Source organism: Oryzias latipes, chromosome 13 (assembly GCF_002234675.1).
Source record: "Oryzias latipes chromosome 13, ASM223467v1".
Taxonomy (NCBI): domain Eukaryota; kingdom Metazoa; phylum Chordata; class Actinopteri; order Beloniformes; family Adrianichthyidae; genus Oryzias; species Oryzias latipes.
The window spans coordinates 6,504,256-6,531,983 of NC_019871.2; the positions used below are offsets into that span (position 1 = coordinate 6,504,256).

Genomic DNA, 27,728 nt, shown 5'->3' on the forward strand with positions numbered 1-27,728 from the left:
TTAAACATAGACGTATTTTTAAATCTGAAATCTCCTTATTTATAAAAGCTAAATTCCAAACATTTTGGTGAAAAAGGACCAATTTCATTTCTTTAATATTCCAATACGTTTACATTTTGTGAGATATAAAGAAGATGCAAAGCTTGATTGAGTTTTTACCAACTCCTTAGTTTTCAGAATAAAATAAAAATCATGGCACAGTTGAAAATGTTTTATTTATTTAAAGTTATTCATTTATTTTAAAATGAACATTTGTCTACTTTGTCTTTTTTTTTTAAGACTGTCTGTACCACCTCTTATATGTTTTTTTTTGGAGATCATTCTTTTAAAAAAAACAGTCACTGTATTTTTATGTATAGTTGCAAATAAAAACATTATGATTTAAAAGATCTTTATAATTTGTCGGTTAAGATGATAAATATGTAGTAGAATCGTGTAAACGTATGGTTTATTCTTGTCTTGAAAGTCATGTCCTCTTGTTTTGGCACCAACCCAACATGCTACTTAGCACTTGGACATAGTTATTGTGGCGCATTCAGGAGCAGAAGATGCAGACGTTTCTCTGCCACTAGTTTGACTTAATGTTGACTCTTATTAAATAGAAAGCAAAAGCCTAAAAATAGAAACATAGCGATGCCATTGTTTCCTTTGGCATGATGAATTACCTCCACAAAGAGACTTTTTCCCTTCTATAGCTTTGTTTTCTGTTACATAATTTCACTTCCTTCGGAGGTTTTAATTTTGCGTAATTCATTGTTTCACGGAGCCACCTTTTTTTCCTCTTTCTTTTTTGAGACTAGCTTGTCTCTATCCTCGAAATTGTCTCTCAACATTCTGTCAGCCATCTTAGCGTGGAGAGCAGCAGCTGAGTTAGCCATTAATCCCTCAGGCTGGGCTAAAGTTTGACAGTTGGCTTTGAGTGCGCGCCGGCGGGGCTTGGTTGGTGAATTAGTGACAGGGCCAGGTACATGTGCTGAGACTTCTCCAGGGCCTCGAGTGGAGGCCGATTCCTGCTGCGTTTTTGGGAGGTTCTTCCAGAGATCAAGGGTTCTGCTTTATGTCACTCTGACTCATTTATGCTTCAGGTACCATCCTTTCATTTCAGCATGCTTCCCCAGGGAAGCTCTCCCTCCTCAGTTCACAAAGGCAACATGTGTGAATCAACATGCAGCCTGTTATCCCGTTTGATTTCAGCACTGTTTTTACCGGGCCCGGGCTCTTTAAGGGCCGTTCCTGTGTGAGCGATTGTGTTGTTCTTCCAGAGCTCACTGGAAAGTTCAAAACAGAGTTGTAAGGGGAGTGAGGCAGCTGGGAAGAGATGACTAGTCCGATCGGCAAAGCTTTTTGAAGATTTATAAGTCCTGAACACACAGGCTTGGGCCCCCGAGAGCAAGTGAGAGGTAGAAAGGGAGGACGTTAACTCCTTAAGTGCCACGTGAGGTACAAACTATTTGGATCTAATCTACATTTATGGTTTATGTTGCTGTTTTTGACAAAGTTACTGAAAACGTTTTTGTAATTTGAAAGAAAGCTTGATTTTAGTCACGTTTTAAGCTAATACTTCTCACTTTTCTATAGAAATGGTGTCCTTTGCTATGTAGGTCTTCAATTATAAGCCAGCTGCTTTGATAATGGCGGCTAATTTGAGCTTTGGGAAGAAAAGCAGTAGAGTGCCTTTAACCGAGGGTTGCTGCCGGCTGCCTCTCCCCCGTGTGAGGCCCTGTGCAGGCACAGCCCTGTTTCTCTGCAGCTCCAGACAGACTTGAATCTTTGCCAGTTCTCTTTATTCTGCGGCCCAACTCTTAATCTGTTCCAGACCTTTTCAGTCAAAGAACTCCAACGTGAAAGGAGGGGTCGAGGGGAGGGAAGTTTTGGTGGGTGGGAGTGGGTGGTGGTGGTGGTGGGGGCCTAGCAAAAGCAGAGGAAAGAAAAACGCAGGACCACAGGGAAAATGCCAACGGGATAAGTATTTGTCCTCTTTAAGGCCCATAAAGGTGGGGAGCAGCCAACAAGATGTGAGGGTACAGGCACAGAGTTCAAAAGGGGAGTGGTCTACATCCTTGATTTCTTTTTCTGTTTTTATGTGTATCACTCAGGTTTAGATGCAAAAAACAAACAAACTTGACATTAAAACTATAGAGACACGTTTATTTCAAAAGTATTTGTGATCAAATCCTTTGCTATTTTTTGACCTGTGCAGCCAAGAAAAGTTAAAAGTTACAACCATAATAACCAGAATTTGGATTTAAATATCTCCAAGGTTTTTACATCCATAATTGCTGTTAAAAGTACATTCACTCCAGTTTTTTTTTTTTTAATTCTTGGGACATTTCTTTTTTCTTAGCCAAAAAAATGTAGCATCTTTTAACTTCCCACAATGTTCAACCATTTATGCAATTAATGTAATTTTAACAAGTTCTGATAGCTGAGAAAAGCAACACTTTAAAAGCTTCGCTCTGTTGCATATCCGAGCAAACCTGCTGTTCTTAGTTTTCAGAATCCACTGTAATTGCGTTAACTGCGCAAATGGCCGTAAAAAGCACGTGTTATTTCCTTTCGTCGGGGACGGCTCCGGTATTTAAGGGTTAAAACAGTTGAAAAGATTTTCGAGCGCTGTGGTTAGTAAGTACAACCAGAATTAATACCTCAGACGTGCTTTCAATCTTTGAGAAAACAAAATGATTTTAACTGCGCCTTATGGTCCCAAAATACTATGCAGGACTCTGTATTTACCAACAAGATATTTCAAACTAAAAGTGACACTGAAGTAACTTCCATGGATTCATACCAAATAGGCTGCTTTGGTCTGCCTCAGGTGAGCTTACATTACAACCAAATGGCACGAACCATCTAAAGAAATGAGTTCAGGTTTTTATAGCTTCCATAAATCGGGCTTGCGGTTTTGTGTTTTTTACTTTTATTTCTTTTATTTTTTTAGACTAAACAGACTCTCAGTCATACACTGTTGATACTGGCTCAACTGAGATCTCAGAGGAGAGGATAAATCTTTGTTTCAATCACAGCCGGGCTGTTCCTCCTCTTATCTCTGCGATGAACACACCTTCCTGAGGGCCGTCTTTTAAACTTGTTAAATCGACAGAGGACAAATGTTTGCTCAGCCTTCAAAGGTGCAGCGTCCGGGTGTCACAGTCGCTTCCCACAGCTGGCACACCCTGGGCTTTACCTGCCCCAGGTGATTTCGTGTCATGATCGCCAGATAAGGGCTAGTGTTGCTGGCTGGCTGTGCTGTGGAAGTGTGTGAATAAGACAAAAGGCAGACGGCATTAAGTCGTCTCTTATCTGCTTGACCCACCGGCAGTCCCCACCTGAATGTGCTGCTGATGTGAGCCTCTCAAACTCTGCACACTCTTTCGGCCTATAACCCTGGCCCAGAAGTGAGTGAGCCTGTCTTTTCAGTGTGGGGTGAGGGTTTGATACCACCAGTGTTTGTGCACGGTTCCTCCAGCAACATCCAGTGCTGGCTGTTTGGTCTGTGAGGGAGTCCTTGACTTACAGTAGAAACCCAGCCGGCCTGGAGGGAAAAATTCCATTTCATTCTGACTTCAGGTTTATTTTTCCTGATAATCTTGTCATTTTCCACTTCAGCCAGGTCATGTGAGGGGCAAAGTGTGCGTGCAATGCAAATGAAATAGCCGTTTTAGTGAGTGAGCGTTGCAGCGCTTAACTCCTGTGCGGCCTTCAGCGGTCGGGGAAAAAGGGGTTTGGAGTTTTGTAGACGTTTATTGGAACTCCTCCCCAAAGCTTGAACAGATCTGCAGCCGCTGACGTGGTCCGTGTGCAGAGAGCCTGTCATGAGTTAACGGTGCCCCGATGGCGGACAGATCCAGCCTCAGAAGACCTCCATATCTGCAGGAGATAAGAAGCGGGGAGAAGTAACACCCTCTCCTCGGGATTCAGTCTCTGGAAGAGAGTGGAGTGTTTGTGTGTGTTTGGGTGGGGTTGCTGGTGGAGGGGGGCCTGTGGACAGAGAGTCGGAGGGAGGGGTGGTGGGGCAGGCGGGGAGGGGCCACCAGAGCTTCCCAGGGAGAGCCCTCAGCCGGGGTTCATTCAGCTCCTGTGATAGTGTAAACAGACAGTGACTGAATGGTGATGAAAAAGGTGCCGGGGTGGGGCGCGGGGGGGAGGTGAGGCCCCCACATGAAAACCGTGCCACCATCCTGTTTTTTGTTTTGGTTTCTACTTAACGCACAAACGGTACTCCATGCTGCTGGTTCAATTACTGTAAGCCCCCCCCCCCCCCCCCCCCCCCCCGTACCCCGGTGATGAAACGCGTGACCTACTTCACATGCATAGGAGATCGCAGCACTGCTTTATAGTTATGTTTATTAGAGACCCCCACCTCCACCACCACCCTCTGCCTCACTTAAGAATAGCAGCGATGTCACAGGGGAACAGCTGTGTTTTCAGTACAAACACATTTGCTCCGATATTGTAAACACATAGGTTGCTTTCCAGTGCATAATGCAGCTACAGCTGCCGTCCAAAAGAGTCTTAATGATACAACGCCGCTTGCACAACCTGATGTTGGCCTGTAATAAACTCAGACAGAGCACAATACGCGCGTGCTGCTTGTTATCAAACGAGCCAACGCAAACCCATCGGGTCAGAAGAAGGAGGCAGTCAAGTGTTGAGGGATAAGCTCCGATTTGTTTTGAAGGGAACAAAACGCACAATGAAAGGATAAGTCATGACTGATGCAATGTACAAAACTGACAAAGCCTGTCTTAGTCAGTGAGTGGGAGGGGATCAGGTCTTACAGGAATAGTTGTTTCACACTCCTGATAGAAAACTTGCACTGGGACTTCTTGTCCCACACAACCTGCTGCGCTGCCTTTTTTTTATTTTTTTTCTCGCAAGTTCATCCCATGCACTCATACAGAAGTTGCTTGTCTTGTTATGTCACATTTAAATCCGGCCAGTCAATAAAAAAAAAAAAAGTTCGGTCAATTGTTTGATTTAAATCCTCGATTTGTGTTCAACTGTCAGCGCCACACGCAAGTTGAAACGTTTCCTGTTGAGATCCAAAGTTGTCAGTGGAGCTTTGCCATAACAAACAGTCATTATACACGCATAGATTTTTCACAGTTCTATCCACGTGTGAGCACATTGTAGAGCATATATGCTTCACACAGTTACAATCAATGGTTCTTTTAAAAAAAAAAGGAGCTTCATAGATTTTTGTAGTATGACTATTGAGGTCAAACAAACGACAAACCGAAACTAGAAGGTTGCATTTCCTGTAAAATGCATGCAAGAATGCTTAAGCTATTAACTTCAGATGCTAACGTATGCTTTAGAACTACTAAAAATGTTGAAGGCAAAAATAAATTCGGACTAAAGAAACCACATAGATGAGTGGTGAAACATTTAAAAGAAATTTGAAATTCCGATGCCATGACTAACTTCAAGACAATGTCACCTAGATAAACGGGAACCTTCAGCGACTTATTTAACATTTAAATCACCTGGTTTGTGCTAAATTAGCAAAAGAAAGCTATAGCAACAATACGTTTATGGGGTAGAGGCTAAACTGCCCAAGGAAGATTTGGAAGCTAAAATAGGCAAACAAGATCTAAATAATTGCAAATGGTGCCAAAGATGCGATCAAAAAAAGCTAAAAATGCCTTTTTTTATGCAGATGATAGATGTTTTTTTTTTGTTTTTTTTATCTCTAAAGTTACATTGATGACATAAGAAACCCTCCTGACCTGTTTTTACTGCCACTGGGAAAGCCTGACTGTTCCCCACATAATCAACAACTTAAAGGTCGAGGAGTTCTTGCTTTAGGTCAAAGGTTACTAAACAAATAACATGGGTAAATGACAATAGCATTTTAATGATTCAGTTGAACCATGTACAGGATGCTAGCCACGTGTCCCAAACTAGCATGGAATGTAAAAAAGATGGACAAAACGTGTCCATGGGTGGGTCTTGACTTTGTGGACAGTTGTTGAGTTCTGTGCCCGACACGGCTGAATGAAGCACTGACGAACCTTTTGAAAATGGACACATGGGTGTGACAATGAGGTTACACATTTTAAAAAATACAGAATCCACTAAAGCCACGCAAGAGGAGGAGAGTCAGTCATGACCTGGTATTAAAAAGACAGTTGTGCACAATTTAGACCCCATGTTATTGATCTTAAATGATGCGATGCACAAAGGAGACTTTTTTGGTCTAACAGGCAACCTAGTGGCTACTTTGTGAACTGACCTGGCTCTAGTAAAAAACCTGGGTCATTTTAAGCCAGCTTCTAACGGGAGTCAATATGTAACAATGGGAACTGGACCACATTGACATATTTTACCAAAACACATTGTGCGTTTATTTTTGGGTAATGTCTCAGAAAGGCCTGTCTGAACCTACACAGCACTTTAAGCCTTTAACTCTGTAGCTGTAGGCGGTGACAGCTAAAAAACAGAACTTCTTTGAATTACCGTAAATCCTCGACCATTTACACAATAACATAATGCCAAAGGATTCTGACACAGAGAAAAGCAGCTTTGTGCTGATGTGCAAAACTTTACGTTAATAGAGTAAATTTTCAACACTTTACGCTAGTTAAGGCAGTGCAACACTTTACGTTAGTAGTGGAAATTTTCAAAACTTTACGCTAGCTAAGGCAGTGCAAAACTTTACGTTAGTAGAGGAAACTTTCAAAACTTTACGCTACTTAAGGCAGTGCAAACCTTTACGCGAGTAGAGGAAATTTTCAACACTTTACGCTAGTTAAGGCAGTGCAAAACTTTACGTTAATAGAGTAAATTTTCAAAACTTTACGCTAGTTAAGGCAGTGCAACACCACGTGAGTAGAGTAAATTTTCAACACTTTACGCTAGTTAAGGCAGTGCAAAACTTTACGTTAATAGAGTAAATTTTCAACATTTTACGCTAGTTATGGCAGTGCAAAACTCTACGTGAGTAGAGTAAATTTTCAACACTTTACGCTAGTTAAGGCAGTGCAAAACTTTATGTTGGTAGAGGAAATTTTCAACACTTTTCGGTAGTAAAGTCAAGTACCAGTTTACCTGGGTAAAGTAAAATTCAACACTTTACGCTAGTTAAGGCAGTGCAACACCACGTGAGTAGAGTAAATTTTCAACACTTTACGCTAGTTAAGGCAGTGCAGAACTTTATGTTAATAGAGTAAATTTTCAACATTTTACGCTAGTTATGGCAGTGCAAAACTCTACGTGAGTAGACTAAATTTTCAACACTTCACGCTAGTTAAGGCAGTGCAAACTTTATGTTGGTAGAGGAAATTTTCAACACTTTACGGTAGTAAAGTCAAGTACCAGTTTACCTGGGTAAAGTAAAATTCAACACTTAACGTTAGTAAAGTGATGCATATCGGCACAAAGACACACTTTTCACACCACAATGAGCTGGTTTATGTTGATTGCATAAGTTGCTTACTACTGTAAGGTTCTGTTCTCCTTTTCTGCATCAGAATCCGTAGGAATTACATTAGTTACATAAACATTTGAAGAGTTTCAGTACTTCAAACACTGTAGTTACAGCGTTGGTGTTAAAGGGTTAATTCCAAATTTACGGGTAGAAAAACTTTTGTGTCGGGGGGGGGGGACATCACAAGTGGAGAAAAACACAAAAACTGAAAGCATTCTTTCAACCTTAGCCATTTGTGTGTTTTTTATTCGAACTAAGTGAACCTTGTGAAGAGCTTCCTGACGACTGTAGTTTCAACTTGAAGACACACACACAGCTGTTGTTGCAAGATTGTGAAACTGAAAGGTCTCTTTCGTTTGCAGCCTTGAACCAGCAGAGGATCACCCAAAGCGCTCCGGTTAAACAGGGAGGGCCTCTGCCTCCCAACCCTCACGGCGGAGTCATGGGAGGAAACAACCAGATGAGGCTGCAGCAGATGGAGAAGGAGAGAATCCGACTGAAGCAACAGGAGCTTCTCCGGCAGAGTCAGAGACCACAGGTCAGGACGCTACAAACGCCACCCAGTTTGAGTGACAGGACTGTTAAACGCATGTTGTTTGCTTCAGACCGTTTTTGTTGCTTTTAATGATCCTGAGTCATGAGTGGTGGATTTAAAGCCTCTTTGATCGGACTTTATTGTCCGGCCGCCCTTCCATGGCAGAGTTGTGAGTCATCTGTGGTGATTTTATTACTTCCTAACGGTGACGTGTCTGCGGCGCCCACGCAGGGCGGTTCAGCAGCATCTACTCGTTTACTCAGGGTTGTGTCACAACACCAGAAACTGAGCTTTATGATTATGAGATGGATGAGAGTCCCAGAGACTTTGTTTACCCTACGATTCACATGGGTTGTTTAAAGTTCACCGTGTCGGAAGTGGGCCGCGTGTGCGCGCAGCAGACTGTAAAGGGAGCGCAAACGACTGTTTGACCTTACTGAAAGTCCACAGAGATTATGTCCCGCATGCTTGAGCAACCAGGTTATTGTTTTCAAACTGGCTGCGATAGAGACGGCTTGCTCTCCACAGACTGGCGTCTGCTGCTGGATTCCACCTCACAACCTTGAACAGATTTTTAGATTTTCCAAGGTTTCACATGCGAGCCCGTCAGTACAGCGTGTCAACAGGAGTTTTAGAGTAACCAGTGAACTGTTGCACATGTGTTCCTCTTTATTTCTTCTGTGTTTACAGGTAAACAGCAGCAGATAAGACCTACAAGCTTAAGTAAAAAACAGAACATGTTGATCTGAAGCTTAGATATTGATTTAAAGTCCCAGTCCAATCCTCTTTTGATCTAAAAAAAGTCTTCGCAGTGGTCTTTTAATTAAAATGATGTTCTTTTTAGGCCAAATCAAAAAAAAAACCTGTGTTGTTTTCTAGGACATATTTTCTGCTAAGTAGTATTGAGTTGTGGGCTGAGCAATGCCACCCCCTCTTTCTCTCTCTGTCGCTGAGAGCTTGGAGCAGGGGCTTAGTGCAGTTTCTATGGAACAAATATAGTTTTCAAACAGCATTTTTCCAACAATTTTAATTAAAAATACTCTGAAATGCAGTTTTGAGCTTAATTTTCCTTATATTTGTCCTCCATCCTCAGAAAAATGGCCCAACATGTTACAAACACCAAAACCACGATTTTTTTATCTAAGAGGGTCTTTGAGTAAAGACTTCCTCCATCAGGTAATCTATACATTCTAATAAATCTGTGCTTTTTATGTTTGGACCCTCATAGGGAGAGGTTGTGGAACTTTAAGCTTGCATAGGGAGTTTGACTTTCTATTTGAGATGCAGAGATTGCGTGTTTATCGCAGGACTCTCATTCTAAAAATAACCCGTGATAGACGAAACCCCCAAATAGTCCGCTTTATTTTATTTACAATTAATTTAAATGTTTCACTGCATAATGCAAAACCCTTAATCGCGGGCACCTGTGCGATTGTTGTCTCAAACGCTATGGTTGGGGTATGCAGGTGATGGGCAAGTGTCCACTCAAACTGATCGTCTCATTTCCTAAACAGTCAGGCCGCGTCGCAAAGAGCGCACACTCATCAGTTGAACAGCACTAATGGGATTCAAGCACAGTGCGTTGAAAAACAGGAAAAATGTGTACGGCACGCCTGCACCTCACCCCAGCTTTACCCTTATGTGTTGTATAGTTATTGGTCAGAAGCTGTCGCCCGTAGAAAAAAGTATGCATTAGCCCTTTAAGCTGTACTGGCTCACCAGGTGGTCTACGATCTGAAAATACCTGCCCGGCCCGCTCAGGGTCTCTTATTGCAAACCATCTACCCGTAAGGGCAGTTTTCACCAAGTCCTAACATTTTCACTTTTCCTCTTGTTTAAAGAAAAAGGAGTCCACTATTACAGAAAGAAAGCAAAGATCTGCTTTGTGGAAAGCTGAACGCGTTCTACACAGGAGACACAACCTGGAGCAGATTGATTTACAACCATCTACAGCCAATCAGGATGCAGAACACTGTGATGTGATGTGCACACACGAAAGCAAAACGGCTGCAGTAGAAAGAACAAACTAACAGTTTACTGTTTGTTTTCTGTGATTTCAAGATTCATTTTTTGTATAATCTTTAATGATTTTTGAGTGTTGGGGAGTAAGTTTGAGTAAATTTGAGGTTTTTGGGATTTTTCTTTACTGCTTTTAACAAAGAACCCTGTTGTAGTTTTGCTGCTGGTTTCTTTCAGCAACGTAGATATTTTAGAATGTGTTTGTTGTCATGGGATTGATCTAGTGGCTTTTTGGATTCCAAACAGAACCTTAAAAACTGCACATAACTGTTTTTGTTGCATGTTTTGTTCAAATTTAAACAAAGGCAGAAAATCTAAATGTGGAGTCTAGCATTGGACCTCTTTCTACATTTCCTAAATTTGTGCCAAAGAAGTTTTTCTCAGATGCATATAAAGCTGCAGATTTCTAGCATCCGATCAAAGGATGGCCATTTCTGCTTGCATTACTTGTTTGTTGTTGTTGTTTGTGGTTTTATCCAGTCACCTGGTGAGTCTGAATGTCCCTGTTTGTTTCTGGTTTCTCCGTAAAGTTCTTCCAGATTGTTTGGCGAGGTGGAGGTAGTAAACGAAGACAACAGAGTAACTTTTGGTTTGTCCGTGGAGGCAGAGCAGAATGACGGATGAGTTTCACCGAACCGCCCAATCAGGGCCTTGCCTTCTGATAACAGGCTGTGCAGGACCGGCTGCTTTAGAGCCGCAGAAATATTTAGGTCCTGATTTGTCACAAGGAAGAACACCCCCCCCTGGGTGACTTCCTTCCTCTTGTCTGGAAAAGGTAAAATCTCAAAAGGTTGACAGCCCGCAAGGCTTTTTTCTTTTCTTTTTTTTTTTTTTACCCTTTCAAGGATTTGTAGGAAACAGAACAACATGACTTCATATCCTCGGCCTTATCTGATGCCGTGTGCAGAAAACAATCGCCTCCAACTGTGGCAGGCCTCTCGGGGTAACATGACACTCCGTCCAAGGAAAAAATGGAGTCAGCAAGCTGGCACGGAGTCTTTTCCTTCACTCACAACTGAGGTTTTAGATGAATTTGTAATTAGTTTCTCAATTATCTCCTTTTGCGCCTCCTTTCATCTGCAGGAGCTCGCTTTACGGAACCAGCTGCCCACCAGTATGGATCAGGACGGCAGCTCAAACCCCGTCTCCTCCCCCATGGCCCAGGACGCCCGGACCATGACCGCAAACAGCAACGACCCTTTCCTCAACAGGTTGGTCTGACGCCGAGCGTTGCTCTGCCGTTGTGACGCAGGATTCTGGTTCCGGTGCCGGTCGGGTCAGACCCTAAGATGGACGGGCGAGGGAGCTCCCTGAATTACAGGAGCCGTGAAAACAGAAGGCCAGTCTCTGGGCTTAACCCTCCTCACATGGTCATGACTCATGCCAGGTGCAGCAGGCGTGCTCACGGCGCCCTCTGCTGCCCGAACAGTCGTAAATGTGGCGTCTTGGGCTGGGGGGCAAAATGGCGGCACACGTGTGAGCTTCAGCTGGTGAAACCCACTCTGAAAAGGCTGCGGGAGGACTTTCCATGGGATTCTGCGAGCGGAGGCCATGAGAACATGTGGTCCAGTCAGTAGACGGGCCGACCTAATCCCCCCCCCCCCCCCCCCCCCCCCCCCCGGCTCTCACAAAGACCTCATTCATCCCGCCTCCGCCATACTCTGCCTACATATTTTTCTGCTAATTAGTATAGGCTTGTCGAATGTCTTCTTTCTGTCCCGTTCGGTGTGGCTCTTCCTTTGTTTTGGTTTTCCCGGATCTCCGTTTGTGGGGTGAGAGTCTGCATCCGAGCAGAACAGCGCAGCCTCCATCTTTTTCTGTATTTTGTATTTTTTCTGACTTCTCACTGTTTTTTTTCTGCGTCTCCAGCGGGACCTACCACTCCAGGGACGAGAGCACCGACAGCGGCCTGAGCATGAGCAGCTACAGCGTCCCCCGCACTCCAGATGACTTCCTCAACAGCGTCGACGAGATGGACACAGGTGAGTGAAGAAGGCGGGGCCTCCTTCTGTCAAAGTCAAACTAAACTGTATGGTCAATAGCTATTATGTTTTCACATACATAGACATTGAAATTCCGTTTCTCTGAAGCTCCAGTTTAAACAGGGAATCTAGCTTCAAATTACAAAATAAAATACAATAAGATGGGAAAAAAAATAAAGTGACTATAAAAAGAGAAAAATAAAGTGGCTGTAAAAATAAGAAGAAATAAAAACTCCCGCTTTCCTGCTGAAAGAGGGAGTTTAATCGTCGAAAAAGAACACAAACCTTAAGAAGGAAATCGCTAGAAAGTAGTAAAATGATCTGGATCCTTAAAAAGCCTTAAAAGGTCTCACATTTAGTTGAAATAAAATTTTGGTGAATGGGTCTTAAAAGTTTTTCTCGTCGAACAAAAACAAAAACATTTTCATGATCCTGAAGGTCTTGAACGGGTCGTAAATCATTTAACCTTAGCTAGCTAATTAGCTTCATGTTAGCTTGGTGTGGGGAAAGTGTAAATTCATGGAGAAAAGCCTTAAAATAGAATAGAAAAGGGGGTTAAAACTGGTTTGTGGAAATCCTATTGAAGCTGGTTTGCTGAAAGACATTACAATTCGGCACAATGGGGATCATAGCGGTGGAATCATACGGGTAGAGCAAGAATCTGCACACTCCGACTGTTTGTTTCATTCTCTTTGGACATACAGTCTTAAATTAGATTTTAAGCGTTCCTAAAAAGGCCTTAAATTGAACTTTTGTAAATGTGTAGACACCCTGCATGCAGCAAGTTGGTTTTACGCAACAGGAAAAGTCTTATTACCAGATATCAAAATCTAGGAAAAGGGGATTTCAGAGAAACGCTTCACATTCACCACGTTGCAAAACAGCCAATCCTGTTTGCAACTGGTAAAAAAACAAACTGATAGCACTAAATCAAACCTTTATGTGACACACACAGCTAACTCACAACTTTGTAAATATCGCATATAAAAAATCCATTAGCCACGTTAGCATATCCATAATACATGTAACCTTTTAACGGCAGATATGACGTCATCGATGTCAAAAAGTTCAAATCTAATTAAACTGAGTGTTTTGAGACGATTATTTATGAATCCACGTCTTCTCAAGACAGAAACGTTGATGGTTTATTTCAAAAACGCATTGAAATACATTTCTTTTGGGGCAAAAATGGTCCAGACGCAATGCATTGTGGTCTATATTCGCCGGTCTAGTGAGCATCGATGCACACTGGTTTTTCGCAGAGACTTCTGGGAAATTTCTATGGCACTGGATTTTGGAATTGTAGATTTGGACAGCACTACAAAATGGTGAACGCGCTAAATAGTGAGTAGGGAAGGAACACAACCAAAAAAAAAATAACACGCGCCGACACGCTACATGTTAGCCCCGTTAGCTTATTCCCCACACATGTAACCTCCTTAGCTTCACATAGAAAAACAAAGGAATAACGCTAAAACAAGCATTATTGTGACCACACTGAGGCCCTACCTGGCTGGTAATACTGTAAAAAAAGAACACAGTCTGACACCGCTACACGTTAGCCATGTTAACGTGTTCACAATAACACCCAACCTTGAGTTCAACTCAGAAAACAGACCAACATTCTGACAGAGCGTCACTTCAACATCAGTTAATCCGTACATGGATTATAGTATGGAAAACACTGTATTTAATTATGAATTAAAGCTCGGGGACAAAACATGATTGTAGGATGTGGCTGGGTTGATAAAATCCGAGCTCAATAAATCGGTAATCGATCAATAAAAGTAGCGATCGAGAGATCACCTAAGACATTTTAAAACAAAATATAAAGAAAATGAAATCTTTTCAAGGATCCAATAGTTTCTCAGTCAGTCTCTCCCCCCTCGTCCATCATCAGGAGACCCGCTCGCGCCCTCCATGGCGACGCAGCCCAGCCGTTTCCCCGACTACCTGGACACCATCCCCGGCACGGACGTGGACCTGGGCACCCTGGAGGGGGAGAGCATGGCGGTGGAGGGCGAGGAGCTGATGCCCAGCCTGCAGGAGGCCCTGAGCTCCGACATCCTCAACGACATGGAGTCCGTGCTGGCAGCTACCAAGATCGACAAGGAGAGCTTCCTCACATGGTTATAGAGGAGGCGCCATCCTCCACCTCCTCTTCCTCCTCCTCCTCCTCTTCCTCCCTGTGCTCTGAACTGCCTGCTCTCATCCTTAGAAGGGTTCATGGATGCTTTTTACCAGACATTTCAGCCAACCTTTTTTTGGGACTTGTGTGAGACTCCGCCCCCTGCCCCCCCCCTCCCCTTTCAGGCAGTATTCCTCCTCTCTGGTGTTTTTAATTGTGTCTGTGTCTTCAAGGCTGGCCTATGAACAGACAATTATGCAAAGCGGCCTCCTCGTGGATCTGGAGCCCGCTTCTACCTTCAGCATCTTAACGAACTCGCGTTGGCGACGACCGGGCGCCATCTCTGCCGCAGTGTAGCGCCGCCTGCTTTCTAACCAACCTGAGAAACCAAAAATGATGTATTTGGAGAACAAGAAACAATACTGATTTGGAGTAAAGGTCACAAGAGGCCCCGGTTGGACATTTTGGCAGGGGGAGGGGGGCGTTCAAACGTAGGGACCGACTACACTGCTGCTTGGCTGTGCCAGCAAGTCTAAGTTAAACCTTTTTGATAGATCAAGTGCCTTCAGTTGTATTTTTTTTTTCTTTTCTTTGTACTTTTTTTAAAGATGCGAGCAACTCGAAGAATTACTCTGCAATATGAAAGCATCTGGCGTTTTTTTCTTTTTCTTTTTTATCATATATATATATCCGCCTTCTAGTGTTCAGCAATCACAATCTAGTTTTCAACAGAATTGGGGAATCCCTTTTTAACCCTTCGTATGTCGGTCTTATTCAGGCCTAACTCCCAGTTTTAGTCGTTTTTTTTAGTACTTTTTTAGCTTATTACATGTGTAGCTTAGTTCAAACTGCTTGAGTTTTACTGTCGTGGATGAACTGTACCATTTTTAACACAGTCTGTTGTTGAGATTTATTCTTTTTTTGTTTTACTTTATATACATATATACATATATGTATTATTTGTGTTGTACTATTGTTGATCACAAAGCGGCTTTTTTGCAAAACATTAACCAAAAAGGCTTTTTTTTTGTTAAATTTAAATTTCAGAAACTCTTCCTCCGATTGCTTCCAGCTTGCAATGTTTTGTTTTTTTTAAATTGCAAGTTCTGAAGCTGTCTTCCTCTAGAGGGCGCTGTGGCCTCTGCGCATTGAGGGTTCAAAAGAAGAGGTTTGGTCAAGCGGGTTGTAAAGAAAGTCACGTCAGGAGCGGTGTAGAGATGTGGTAGACGAGATTTGATTCGATTTTTGTTTGTTTTTTGTTTCTTCCGTGAGTTTGTAACCCCGGAACAATCGAACAGCACGGTCAGGAGCAGTCGCAGCAGATTCCAAAGACGTTTTCTCGTAACGACACTAACATTTAGTTTTGGTTCCCATAAATCGGCTTCTGTACGAACAAAACTGTATAAGCTAACCAGATGATTTGTGTGTTTTAAGGTGTTATTGGAGATGTCTAAAGAAGTTTTTCCTCTCTTTCTGTTTGTAGGTGGTTGTTTTGAGTGACTAATAACCCTAAACGTTTTTTTTTTGTAAGATGAGGCCTCAGAACAGAGGAGAAAGCGTTTCTCCCATCAGCACTCGCATGTTTACATACTTTTGGGGAAACTGCTGCAGCAGCAGTGGAGACGACACACTCTCACAGTTGTTTTTTGATGTTTACACCGTTGCATCCCTGCAGAAGAAGCAGTCTGCCGTGCACGTCCTTTGGTTTAAGCCGCCGGAACACTCTACGTATATGTACATAGACATACATATATGTTTTTGTTTATTTTTAAGGACTGTTGTCTTTCATTGTTTCCTGAGAACCCTTTTTAATTGATTCTAAATCACATATTGATGGATTGATGGACAGTGTTGGTGATAACAGTGCAGCAAAAGGGGCGGGACACCACGAGGCGGCTTTAGGTTTTTCATTCAAATGCAGAGATGTCACTGAAAAGCTGATTTTTAATGCTTAACTTAGTGTGTACTTGTCAGAGCATTACTAGCTGTTGACTCACCGTAGCAGTAGAACTAATCAAAAAGTTAAAGGATTTTGTATTTAGAGTTCTCTAAATGCACATGAAATGAGTTTGTATTCAACAAAGACTGTTCATTTTGTTTTGATAGATATGTGCATGTGTTTTAGAACAATAAATCCTGTTACATTATATACCTTTCTTCATATGATACTTTGAAATTGGCCTCAAATAAAGTATATACTTTGTGGTAATCCTTACTTGTGTGAATGGTTTTCACATTGGAACTATTTTTTCTGATTGTGTAAAATGAATATATATATATATATATATATATATATATATATTTTCAGTTACAAAAGTGTTCTGTAATTTTACTTGTTTTTTGGAAACAAATAAATAGGTGCGCATTTTTGTTAAGAACTAAAAAAATAAATGTAAAGTATTGCAGTGGTATAAATGTATAATAGTATAGAGAAAAGTTTATTTACATACCAATTTGGTTAATGATGGTCATGAAATTATTTGTATTTTTGTGAGTAAAAGATAATTCTATTATTTTTTAAAACACTTTTAAAAAGTTTAGTATTGTATTTTTCCATTTTGACCACCAGGGGATTGTGTGTGTGTGTGGGTGTGTGTGTGTGTGGGTGTGTATATATATATATATATATATATATATATATATATATATATATATATATATATATATATATATATATATATATATAAAAGTAAAAAAAAAAGTTATCAATTTTATCAAACCAATTTTTCTCTGTATTTGCTGTATTTCCCGCCTTGGCCTATAGATGGCAGATATGTGGGCAGAAGTTTAACTAGTAACCCCTTGTGCTATCCTAGGCACTTTAACATTAGGAGTTGGGTCATCTAGACCCACTAGACAGTGCTCTGAACCTTTTTTCTTCAATGATTTGTGATCTTCACTGGTGTCCATGGATTACATGAAATCTTTCCACCTTTATCCACCTTTGTCATGGTAGGGAGAACACGTCAAAGTAAGGGTGGGGTCATCTAAGATAGCACAAGGGGTATATGATGACAAAAAAAGTTTTTGGTATTTTCCTAAGAAGAAGAAAAATAATTTAATAGTTTAAAACGATTTAAATTTGTGCTGCAGCTGCAAGGTGGTACAGTGGTTAGCGCTCTTGCCTCACAGCAAGAAGGCCCCTGGTTCAAGTCCCAGCTGGGGGACCTTTCTGTGTGGAGTTTGTATGTTCTCCCCGTGGACATATGGGTTATCTCCAGGGTCTCCAGCTTCCTCCCACCGTTCAAAAGCATGCTTCATAGGTTGATTGGTTAATCTATATTGTCCATAGGTGTGAGTGTGAGAGTGAATGGGTGTGTGATTGTGGCCCTGGGACAGACTGGCAACCTGTCCAGGGTGCCCCCTGGCTTCGCCCACAAGTGGCAGGGATAGGCTCCAGCAGCCCCATAATCCTGAAAGGGATAAAACGGCAGAAGATGAATGAATTTTATGTTGTTTTTTTTTAATCAACGTAAACAATGTGAAGAAAATGCCATCACTTACTTAGTTGTATTTGTCCACTTTAACCACCAGGTGGCAGTGAATATAAACAGAAGTGTCAAAAAAATGTGAAATACCAATTCCAGGATTAGTTATAAGGCAATTTCACATCATTTTAACCCTTGTGTTATCTTAGATGACCCCACCCTTACATTGACGTGTTCTCCCTACCATGACAAAGGTGGAAAGATTTCATGTAATCCATGGACACCAGTGAGGATCACAAATCATTGAAGAAAAAAGGTTCAGCGCACTGTCTAGTGGGTCTAGATGACCCAACTCCCAATGTTAAAGTGCCTAGGATAGCACAAGGGTTACGAGATTTACAATGTAAGTTCAGTTTTTTAATCTTCTACAAAAAACTGACTTTTCAATTAACCCCACAAAAATGTTAATTCTAATTACAAAACCTGAGGAAAAGCATAAAAATAGCAGAAATTACATCAGTGGTTACCAAACCCGAATGCGTTTGGTGTTTCTTGTTTTTTTAACTAAGGTTTTTATGAATTTTTATTTAGGAATACAAGCAACAATTTGAGGTAAAGTCTCCAAACTTCAGTTGTATCTGAAATAAATCCTTTCATGTAAAGTTCTTTAGGAGCTTTAATATTGAAATGGATAAGAATTCAATGTTGAAACAAGAGCTTTTTCAAATACATTTTTATTAATTACATGTATTATAATGTCTAATTGCTATTCCAAATATTATTAAATATCACTTGAGGAAAAAAAATAATGGTTACATAATTGAAACTGCGTTAGAAATACCACAGATGGAACAAGGAGGAAGCATCGGTAAAGATCACTTCATGCTGACGGAGGCATAAAGGTAAAGCGGCGTGATCTTCAGGTAATTCATACATGTTTTCACAGTGGAAATCGAGCGTTTTGATTTGATTTGATTTTTTTAACTCTTGTGGATCTGCAGCCTTCAGTGGGATCCGTGAAAACGAGAGACGGCAAAGGAAACCGCTGGGAAGGAATGAGCGGACAGACGACCGCCCCACAGCTTTTCACAGTAAATACAAGACAAAGGATTCCAAGTAACAAACTTTTGATTTGAATATTATTTACAAATGTTATCCCTTTAACATGAATTTCTTTTTTTAAATCATAGGGAGACCTAAATTCAGGAGTGACCTCCCAAGATCTCATCCAGGTTTATGTCTTTCATCCAGTCGTCGTTTCCAGAACCAGATTTCAGCAGAGCGTCGATGAAGTCGGAGTCGGCGTTGATGCCGGGGACCGTGTTGTCTCCCTCGGGGAGAAAGTCAAACGTCAGACGGTTCGGTCTGCTGCTTTGGTAACCGTTGGAGCTCGGACTGGACTCCTGGAAGTTACCTGCCGGTACCCTCTGCTCGGGTGACACCTGGTTCAGGTTCCCCACAGGAGACGGTGAGCTCATTATGGCTGGGTGGGACCTGGGGGCCGTCTCCCTCACTGAGGGGTTCAGCGGGAGCATGCCCAGGTCTGGCGCCACCTGGTTGGGAGGGCCCACGTGCCTCTGCGCGTACGGGTGGTTTGGCATGTCCTGCACACCTTGCGGCGTGGGGAGACACCTGAGACCGAGTCCAGCGGTCACTTGCTTGTTGGCAGAACCCCAACCAATGGTGGCGTTCGTCATCAGGCCCTGTCCGGCGCCTCCGGAGGAATGCAGGTCCGCCGTTGCCCTCTGGTGCTGAACACCCGCCGCGCTGTTCATCCTGAACGACTTTCCCGGAGGGTTGGGACCCAGGAACCTGGGCCTGCTTTGGTTCAGTCCGACGCGGTTGTGGATGCTGTGCTGGAACTGGTTGACGCAGGAGGAGGGCGGACAGTCTGCCGCCATCGGTCCGCCCATCTTTGCTGTGGAGACGTTTCGAAGGTGACAGGACAGCGACTGTAAGCTGTTCTCGCCTGGAGGCTGGGAGGAGCTTTGCCCTGCGGAGACCAAAACTGTCAGGAGGATTCTAGAGAAGGAAAACAGACGCCGAGCTGGGCGCAGGAACACCAACCTGTGAAGATGCTTCCTGGCTGAACTCCCACCAAGCCTCTGGACTGCTTGTAATCCGGTGGGGGTCTCGTTAGATGGCGGCTGAACTGATCACAGGCGTTGTCTTTATCCTAAAAAAAAAAACAATTAATATCACTGAGGTAAACATGAATCAAAGGGTTTTTTCAAGGCCGCTTACTGCACTGCCGATGGAGTGCTGCTGCTGCTGCTGCTGCTGCTGGCTCAGCTGTCTGGGAACTGTCTGGTTTTCGGCCGGACCCTTCTGCTGGTTGTTGGGCGCCGCGTGTCGCAACTGGGATTGGGCTGTCAAGACTCCCAAGTTTCCGTTAGGACCAGTAGGAACTCCCTATGGAGGAATAAGAGTCACAAAAAATATTTTATGATTGTTTTCTTAAAGACCCACTGTGATTCAAATGTTGTTTTTGTAGCATTCTTCTGATCACGAAGCACATAAATTGAGAAAATTACACTCAAAGTTGCATTTCTGAGTATTTCTTTCGTTCACTAATCAGAAAATAATATGTTCTCATCATTTTAACAAACCCTGAAATGTTCATCTGGCGTTGTCTGCACTTGGTGACAGAATTTTTCCCTAAAATAAATGCCGTTAGCCGTCACCACGTGATGGAATAAGGCTGCTATTGGAAGATCAACGGTATTTTACTGCACTATAAGGGACGTTCAAAAGCTTGAATTTTTTATTCAAACAAAAACAACAGAGCGTCTTGTAATATTTAGTGCCTTGGTTGTGTTTACTGATGTCGAAACCGTTTTTGAAAGATAAACGGCTCTCGGTCAAAATGTCAGTCTGTTTTTTTTTTTTACAAATGGCAAACTACGTTGGTTTTTTTTGCTTGTTTTTTTTTTTAAATACGCTAACACAGCTAGCTGTGTCTTCTTGTTTTTTCGTCTTTACCTGTTGCTAACAAGTTTGGGAGTTACAGCTATCGCTACCACGCTGTTAAGAATAGTTAGAAACTCCCTTTTAACTTTTTATTACAATAATGGTTCAAACTTAATTCATTAAGCACGTATGATCATCTCAAAATTATATTACATTTGAAGACAGCACAAGTTTCTTCCCACACTCCCTTTTTCTTTCTGTGTGTGCTCTTGGCCTTGGAGCACCTCGCCTGCAACAACCTGTGGGCGTGATTTCACATCATTGTCCAGAGTATGATCTTCTGAATATGCAAATTCAGGGTTTTTATACCAAGCCCATCTTCCTGAGCCTCGGAGTTCAGACTTTGAATGCATCATGTTCATCTGTCTGTCCCCTTCGTACAAAATGTCTGTGCTGTTTGTACGAAGTAAAACTTCCTCAAAAAGATAAGTATTGTCTCTGAGTCATTATTTAATTCGTTTCTGTGTGCAGGAAGCTGTGGGTATGAACCTAATTTTCCTATTTACAGTCCTATTTAGAATAACCAGTTTCCTCACACACGCTAACACGGCGAGCGACTCGAGTCTCCATGTTTGTTATAGTTCTGTGCGCTCTATACTGAGGAAGGTCTTCATTTTCCTCGTCTGAGCTGACATCTGGATCAACAAAGTATGGCTGGACAGCTCCAAATACTCAACATTTTACTGGTATCAACAGTATTAGTTTGGGGTGTGTGATGGGCTGTAAGCTAGAGGGAGACTGTCTAAAAGTAGAGGGGAAGGAGGGTGGGGTTGCTCTGGACCAAATGAACGACTGCTGCTCTGCAGAAACTACGTCCTAAAAAATGATAGATTTCTTTTCTTTTGGCTAAAAACGGCATAAACATTACGCTTTTAAAATCAATCAAACGATGATTGGAGCGGGTCTTTAACCCTTGTGCTATCTTAGATGACCCCACCCTTACATTGACGTGTTCTCCCTACCACGACAAAGGTGGATAAAGGTGGAAAGATTTCATGTAATGGTCACCAGTGAAGATCATAAATCATTGAAGAAAAAGGTTCAGAGCACTGTCTAGTGGGTCTAGATGACCCAACTCCCAATGTTAAAGTGCCTAGGATAGCACAAGGGTTAAGAAGAAAAAGCATGACGTTGGATCCCCACCCCCATGACAAATTAGGAACAACTTCACAAACGAAAAGTCTGAATGGAAATTATAACATTGAGACTGAATGGAAAGAAGGAGAGAAATGAAAACAATTGAAAATACAAAAAAGAACCTCTTACACATAAGTAATTTTTTTCCTATTTGGAAACAGTTTTAGGTTGTTTCTTTTGTTTCAAGTTTATTTCTTTCAAGTTTGTTTAATTTTGAATTTAAAACTGTTATCAAATGTTTTCTTTTTTTTTCTAAATGTACAATCTGTTTTTTTTTCTTTACTTCAAATTGATTCTCATGAAAAAGCCGGCAAACACAAATCAGTGCATCACTATTTTAGCCACTAGAGGGCACTAGTCTACAAAACATCATCTCTAACACTGTTCAGCCTCCAGAATGTGGTCAAGGTTACTCCCTCTGCAGATGAAAAAAGGGTCTTTTTTTGAAGGAGGGGGGGGGGGGTCTCCCTTGATAATTGTGTCTAAAGAGAGTGGAAAGAATCCCTGAGACAGCAGGAAATGTGTGGCGATGGGAAGTTAAGCTCCAGCAACATGATTACATCCTTTTCGTTAGCTCCTCTTTGCTGATTACCAAGTGGCTTTTTTGGCAAAGCAGGGATTCCATCCCCCACGACCCATTTGGCTGCTAAAGCTAATTTAATCAGGAGCCCCGGAATTTAATGGAGACGTCCACATTTTTTAGGTTATGTCGAGTCTCAACCGATTCTTGAGACGGTCCTACCTGCACCACGTCTTTCTCAAACCTCCACGTCTTTTGTGTGGACGGACCACTGACTGTATGTGAGAACTGGCCTGAGGGACTCCGCCCCCTTCCGTTCCAAACAGGAAGTACCCACATAGACTTTCACTGAGAAGTAAACAGCTGTTCCTCCGTCATTGTATTTGTCAGAATAACAATGCTTTCTCTGACCTTTTTTTTAACACGTTCTTGCTAATTCAAATTTTGTCATTTTTCTGTAGAGCAAGTTACTCAAGTCTTTGGCCAATCAGATGCTTCAATAGAAGTAGGTGGAGCCTGCCGGCCCACACATTCTACGTTTGACAGAGTTCGTGTAGCCTGTTTCCAAGAGGTAGGGGGTGTGGACTTCCAACAAGCTCAGTGCTGATTGGCAAGAGTGGTTGCAGACAAGATGGCGCCCAGACATCATTAGCCAGAAACAGAAATTCTATTTCTTCTATTAAAAATTATTCATGTGAATAAACGGTTCAGTGTGCAACATGAGCTTAAAACTATAATCGTTTTATTCCTTTAAAAGAGGCTGTAACCAAATGTTCCGATCTATAAAACTGTTACTACGGAGCCTTAGCTCCAGCGTTTACATTCCTTCAGCAAACCCACCCTATTAACCGTTTCGACCCTTACCGGGAATCAGCGTATTGTGTCGTGGAAAAAAGCGGTTTTGCGCTGGTATGTACACTTTGTGCGCATATCAGTGAAAAGCTGCTTTAAAGTGTTCCTTACCGGTGCAAAGCTGCTTTTCTTTGCCGATCAGATGATTTACGTTGATCGCTTGAGGAGTTTTGGTCAGAGCAAAACAGGCTTGGGCAGAGACATCTCTGGTGTTAAAGTATTAATGCCTAAAGCTTAGTTAGACGTCAGTTATATAAGTGTTTATGTCCCCCCAAAAAACAATTTTTCTGACTGAAATGGGGTCTGGTTCCGGAATTTCGGTTCCAGCTAATGATGTCAAGGCGCCCATGGGCGAGAATTCGTCATTTAGGAAGGTCCATGTCCACCTAATCCAAGTCAACACACGGAACCAGTTCCTCTTGGGAGTGGTTGCCATAGAAACGTTGAATTGGACTGATTAGGACCAGTCACTGTTTAAGCCTTTATCAGGGTCAGTACGGAGGTTGACCCCTACGGGTGCTGTGGGGTTTTTGCATTGTTGGTTTTGCCCCAGCAGGGTCAATGGGGAAGAGGGGCGGCATCTTAAAGAGAGCACAGGTGTGTCTTGCAGTTCTTTTGAGACTCGTACGGCCACCTCAAGGGACATCAGGAAAATGGAGCGTCGTGCATTGTGAGGCTAACGTTAGTTGCACGCACTTATGATGTCCGAGAGACGCTGTCTCACAGCAGTGTCCCCACTCATCACTGTAGTCATTTGTAAGACGAGAGTACTGGCCTCTTATTAATGCACGCATGGGGTGTGCAGGTGACATGCAAGTGCCTGCTGTACGAGGAACACAAAAAACAACATTTTGTCTGAAGTTTAACAGTCGGGTTTTGCGTAAGAAGCGCGTAGTCTTCACGTGAACAGAACAGACTCCTGGCGCAGTGCACATGCTTTAGGGGGGTCGAAACAATCCATACGATGTGCCTTCACCTCACCCATTTCATCCTTACTTGTGTGTTGTTTAAGTGCTTGCTACAACCTGTAGCTTGCAGCAAGCCGTAGATAAAAATGGGCATGAACATTTTCACCTTACAGGCGGTGTATGACCATGTAGTCCACCTGCATGTTGGTCCAGGTTCGCCAATATCCACCCATAAGGGTAGTTGTGACTAAATGATGTCGTCAGCTCCATATCCCATAGAAAAAGCGACTGAATTGACTTCATTTTTGTTGGAATAAACACTCACTCGGTCCTGTTGTCATATACAGTCAATGGCGTGAACACAAGGACACCCCATGATGGGCGGGAATTCGTCATGTAGGAAGGTTAATGTCCACCGACTCCAAGTCAACACACGGAGTGTGTACAGTCAGTCAGCACACTGGCGAAAAACGTTTCCCAGGGAGTCAAAACAGAGCGTTTGGTAAGCGGATCCTAATCTGCAAGACTTTATTTCACTAAGTACATCTCTAAAATCTGAAATGAAACAGGATCAGAGGATTGGAATTACAGCACAGATGCCACTAAGGCGAAATACTCTTTCCTTTGACAGCCTTTGATTCGCCAAAAACCCACAACGGACTGCAAGTGAGGGCAACTGTCGCGAGTAAACCTGAGTAATAGCCCCATCCCGATGTGTCACCAGGCTGGTTTCCATGTTTTCCCCCTGCCTGCTTTCTTCACAGGCTTGTTGTAAATGAATACCACATGTGGCTCCGCTCCACGGGGGGAAGGCAGGGTGATTTAGACTCCCATCCTGCGGCGGTGCAGGCAGCTGACAGTGATCCAGGCCCGGCCTCGCCGGCTCTCACACTGCACTTCCTCCAGTCTGGTCTCAGGATGCCGTCCCCTGGGAGCGCCTCGGCATCTGGACTTGGCCGCAACTCCCTTTCCCAGGAAACAAGCACTCCCCTCCTTAACGCTGCCCTGTAAAGCTCAGGCCCCTCCTCCCTCTGCTCCTATCCTTACCGAAGGATGTGGAGCCAGGGATTTATCAATAAAAACCTATGTATCGCAAGAGGCATACAGCTTTTATTTTTAGTACCCGCTCCGAGCTTTTCCTGTTGTGCTTTTGGAGACTTTTTCTGTTATTGTGCGGCTGGTGGTGGAGGAGGAAACAGGAAAAAAGACGGGGTGTGAAGTGGAACTCCAGCCTGGAGCCCGAGTCGAAGCTGTTGCTTTTTTACATGCGGCACCACAGCTGTAGCGTTAAGGCTGTTGCAGAACTTCTGGCTTCACAAGCCCAAAAATAACGTCCTAACTTGAAATGTTTCCACGCAATCTGTTCTGCATGTGTGAACAAAAGTAACCTTCTTTAAGGTTTCACACAAAGAACGAATCAAACATTCTTCCGAAGCCCCAAAAGTAAACTTTGTGATTTGATTAGGAACATAAAAACCTAATTTTTCTTTCTTTTTTGAGGTTTCTAACAATAAAATCCACTTTTTTTTACCGAGACAAAAACTGTTTCCAGACAATCGGGGACAACAGGATCGTCTCTACTTTTTGCATTCCCACAGAAAATGTCTCTCTTTTTAGTCAAAACACGGCTCCATTGCCGTGGAGCCTGCAGCGGCGCTCCCTTTTTACCTTGAAATAGCGCTCCTCGCTAACCACAACCATCGAGGGCCAGATGCATCAAATTCTGAAGGTTCAGGACTAAAACTGGGGGTGTGAAGCAAAAACAAGGAGATGCCTTCCTTCCCAATAGATTTATATAACTTTCCACACAAGCAATGAGCCCGACTTCCCACATGAAACCATAAATTAATACAAAAAGGCACTAAAACAGCCAGTCAGGGTAGAAAATGTCTTCTGCTTTTGCTGATCGACTCTGATGCTGCAGATGTGCATTTGCAAATCAAGGCAAGTTCATTTGTAACAACAAGCTAATCACACGCAGCTGAGAACAGGTGGGTCTTTAACGTGGATTGAAATCCACTTGAGTGCTTTGGCTGATCTAAGGTTTTCTGGAAGACTGTTTTAAGGCTGTGGAGGATAGAAGCTGAAGGCAGCTTCTCCGTGTTTGGTTTGGACTCTAGAACCGGACTAAAGGCCAGAGACTGATACAGATTGGGGTCTGGAGGTCAATTGTGCATCTTGGTGTTAAACCACTCAAAGCTTTATATTTAGGGATTAAAATGTGCCTGTATTACCACTTTCTCTGCCAGTAAAAGCTATAATGATGATGATAAAACTTAAAAAAAACCGGAAAGTTGGGAAAGGGTAAAAATAAAATACAACAAATATCCCAAAATGGAGTGAGAAGAAGTAAAAGCCTTATTGCCCGGACCTATTTTATTAATACAGCCACTATCTATTATTAGTCCTGTTCCCTTTCTAATGAGTACACACTTAGGGTGTATTCAGACAGGAAAAGTTCATACAGTCCATAGACAGTAAAAACAATGGAGGAATTGAGGTGTGATGTCACCCATAGAAAATGCCAAATCTCTCACTATGTCTTCATGATACGGGCGCCGCCATGTTGAAACCAGTCGACAGTGATTAGTCAGAGTCGCTCTGAGTCGCCAAACAGGAGTTAACTTATTGTCAGTTGCCGCCTCTTTCCACGACTCTACCGCTTCAAGCTGCGTTTCCATTGACTGTGAAATAGTCAATTAAATTCTAGCATACTATTCTGTTACGAACCATGGTCTGTAAACACAACCACATGACTAAAGATGTCTTCAGTTATTGGCCAGGAATTACGAGGGCGGGGCAAAGCAACGAGAGAAAGAATAATGGAAGTCCTACCCTTTGCAATCCTTGTTGGGATAAACTTTATATTTCGCTGACCAATTTTGAACGTCTGTATCAACGGCAGGTTCACCCCATTTTATTTGTACGAGGAAGACATGCTGCAAGGTGGCTACTGATAAGTGTTTATGACGTATAGACTGTCGAGAAAATAGTGTGAGAAGTCATTTGTTTCGCGTTAAAAGTTGTTTTACTGAGCCGGCATTCATCCAACCGAATTTCAATGAGTTGTTGGGTCTTATCGTCCTGGTTGCTACCTTCTTACTGTGTTTACATCACATGAAGACGACTACGGTGGCCGTTTTGGTCCAGTTGTTCCGTTTCCAGCACAGAGCCTATTAAGACTGAGGAAACTCAGAGGAAACCGAAGCTCAGTCTGATTGGAAACGAACCAAGACCACCTCGAAAGATGGATCAACCCATTGAGACTGTTGTCGTGAATTTGGGCTATATAATTGAAATTGAATAGAATTGAATCAGAGAGCCGTTCCTGGTCCCGGACCAAGGTCCGCTTTAGACTGAAAATTTGTTCCAGATTATCGAGGTAAAAAAACTGGTTCACTTAAAGCAGACCAAATGTCTAAACTGTGGGTCTGAATACACCCTTGGTTCCAGATACCCAAATACACACACATAACTACGTGAATGCAACCATTCAGTTACCCCACCATTCGGTTCCCCAATTTTTGGTTCATGGTTTTGTTTCAGGTCAACATTTGATGGATTGATTGATGTACAACAACAAAAACTAAAACTTCCTTTTTTAAAGTTGCTAAAAAATTAAGCAACAGTAAAGACAGTTGGTTTATAATACGCCTGGTGTGATGTCTTAAGACAATAAACTCATGTTTAGCACACCTGTTTGACACATTCAATGTAAACATACGCTAATGTATTCAGTAGAGAAGGAAGGATTCATTTTTCCCACAATTCAATTCAATGGTGTAACAGACCATACAGTTAGGTTTTAAACTAGGAATTA

General features: G+C 42.5%; 2 protein-coding genes across 3 annotated transcripts in view; one reads left to right on the top strand and one right to left on the bottom strand.

Moving 5' to 3' along the window:
• The window catches only part of yap1 (Yes associated protein 1), a 30,704-nt gene extending 14,402 nt beyond the window's left edge, over positions 1–16,302 (top strand). For both annotated transcript variants that reach the window (XM_023961380.1, XM_023961381.1), the window contains 4 exons: positions 7,792–7,967; positions 11,067–11,194; positions 11,853–11,965; positions 13,866–16,302. In XM_023961380.1, coding sequence (XP_023817148.1) covers positions 7,792–7,967; positions 11,067–11,194; positions 11,853–11,965; positions 13,866–14,101 — 653 coding nt within the window. In that variant the 3' untranslated portion in view covers positions 14,102–16,302. The remainder of the gene's footprint in view (positions 1–7,791; positions 7,968–11,066; positions 11,195–11,852; positions 11,966–13,865) is intronic.
• Positions 16,303–18,238: 1,936 nt separating this feature from the next.
• The window catches only part of maml2 (mastermind like transcriptional coactivator 2), a 58,137-nt gene continuing 48,647 nt past the window's right edge, over positions 18,239–27,728 (bottom strand). Inside the window, exons 3-5 of the mRNA XM_011482303.3 lie at positions 19,766–19,933; positions 19,589–19,697; positions 18,239–19,514 (exon numbers count right to left, since the gene is read on the bottom strand). Of these exons, the coding sequence (XP_011480605.1) occupies positions 18,724–19,514; positions 19,589–19,697; positions 19,766–19,933 (1,068 nt within the window). The 3' untranslated portion in view covers positions 18,239–18,723. The remainder of the gene's footprint in view (positions 19,515–19,588; positions 19,698–19,765; positions 19,934–27,728) is intronic.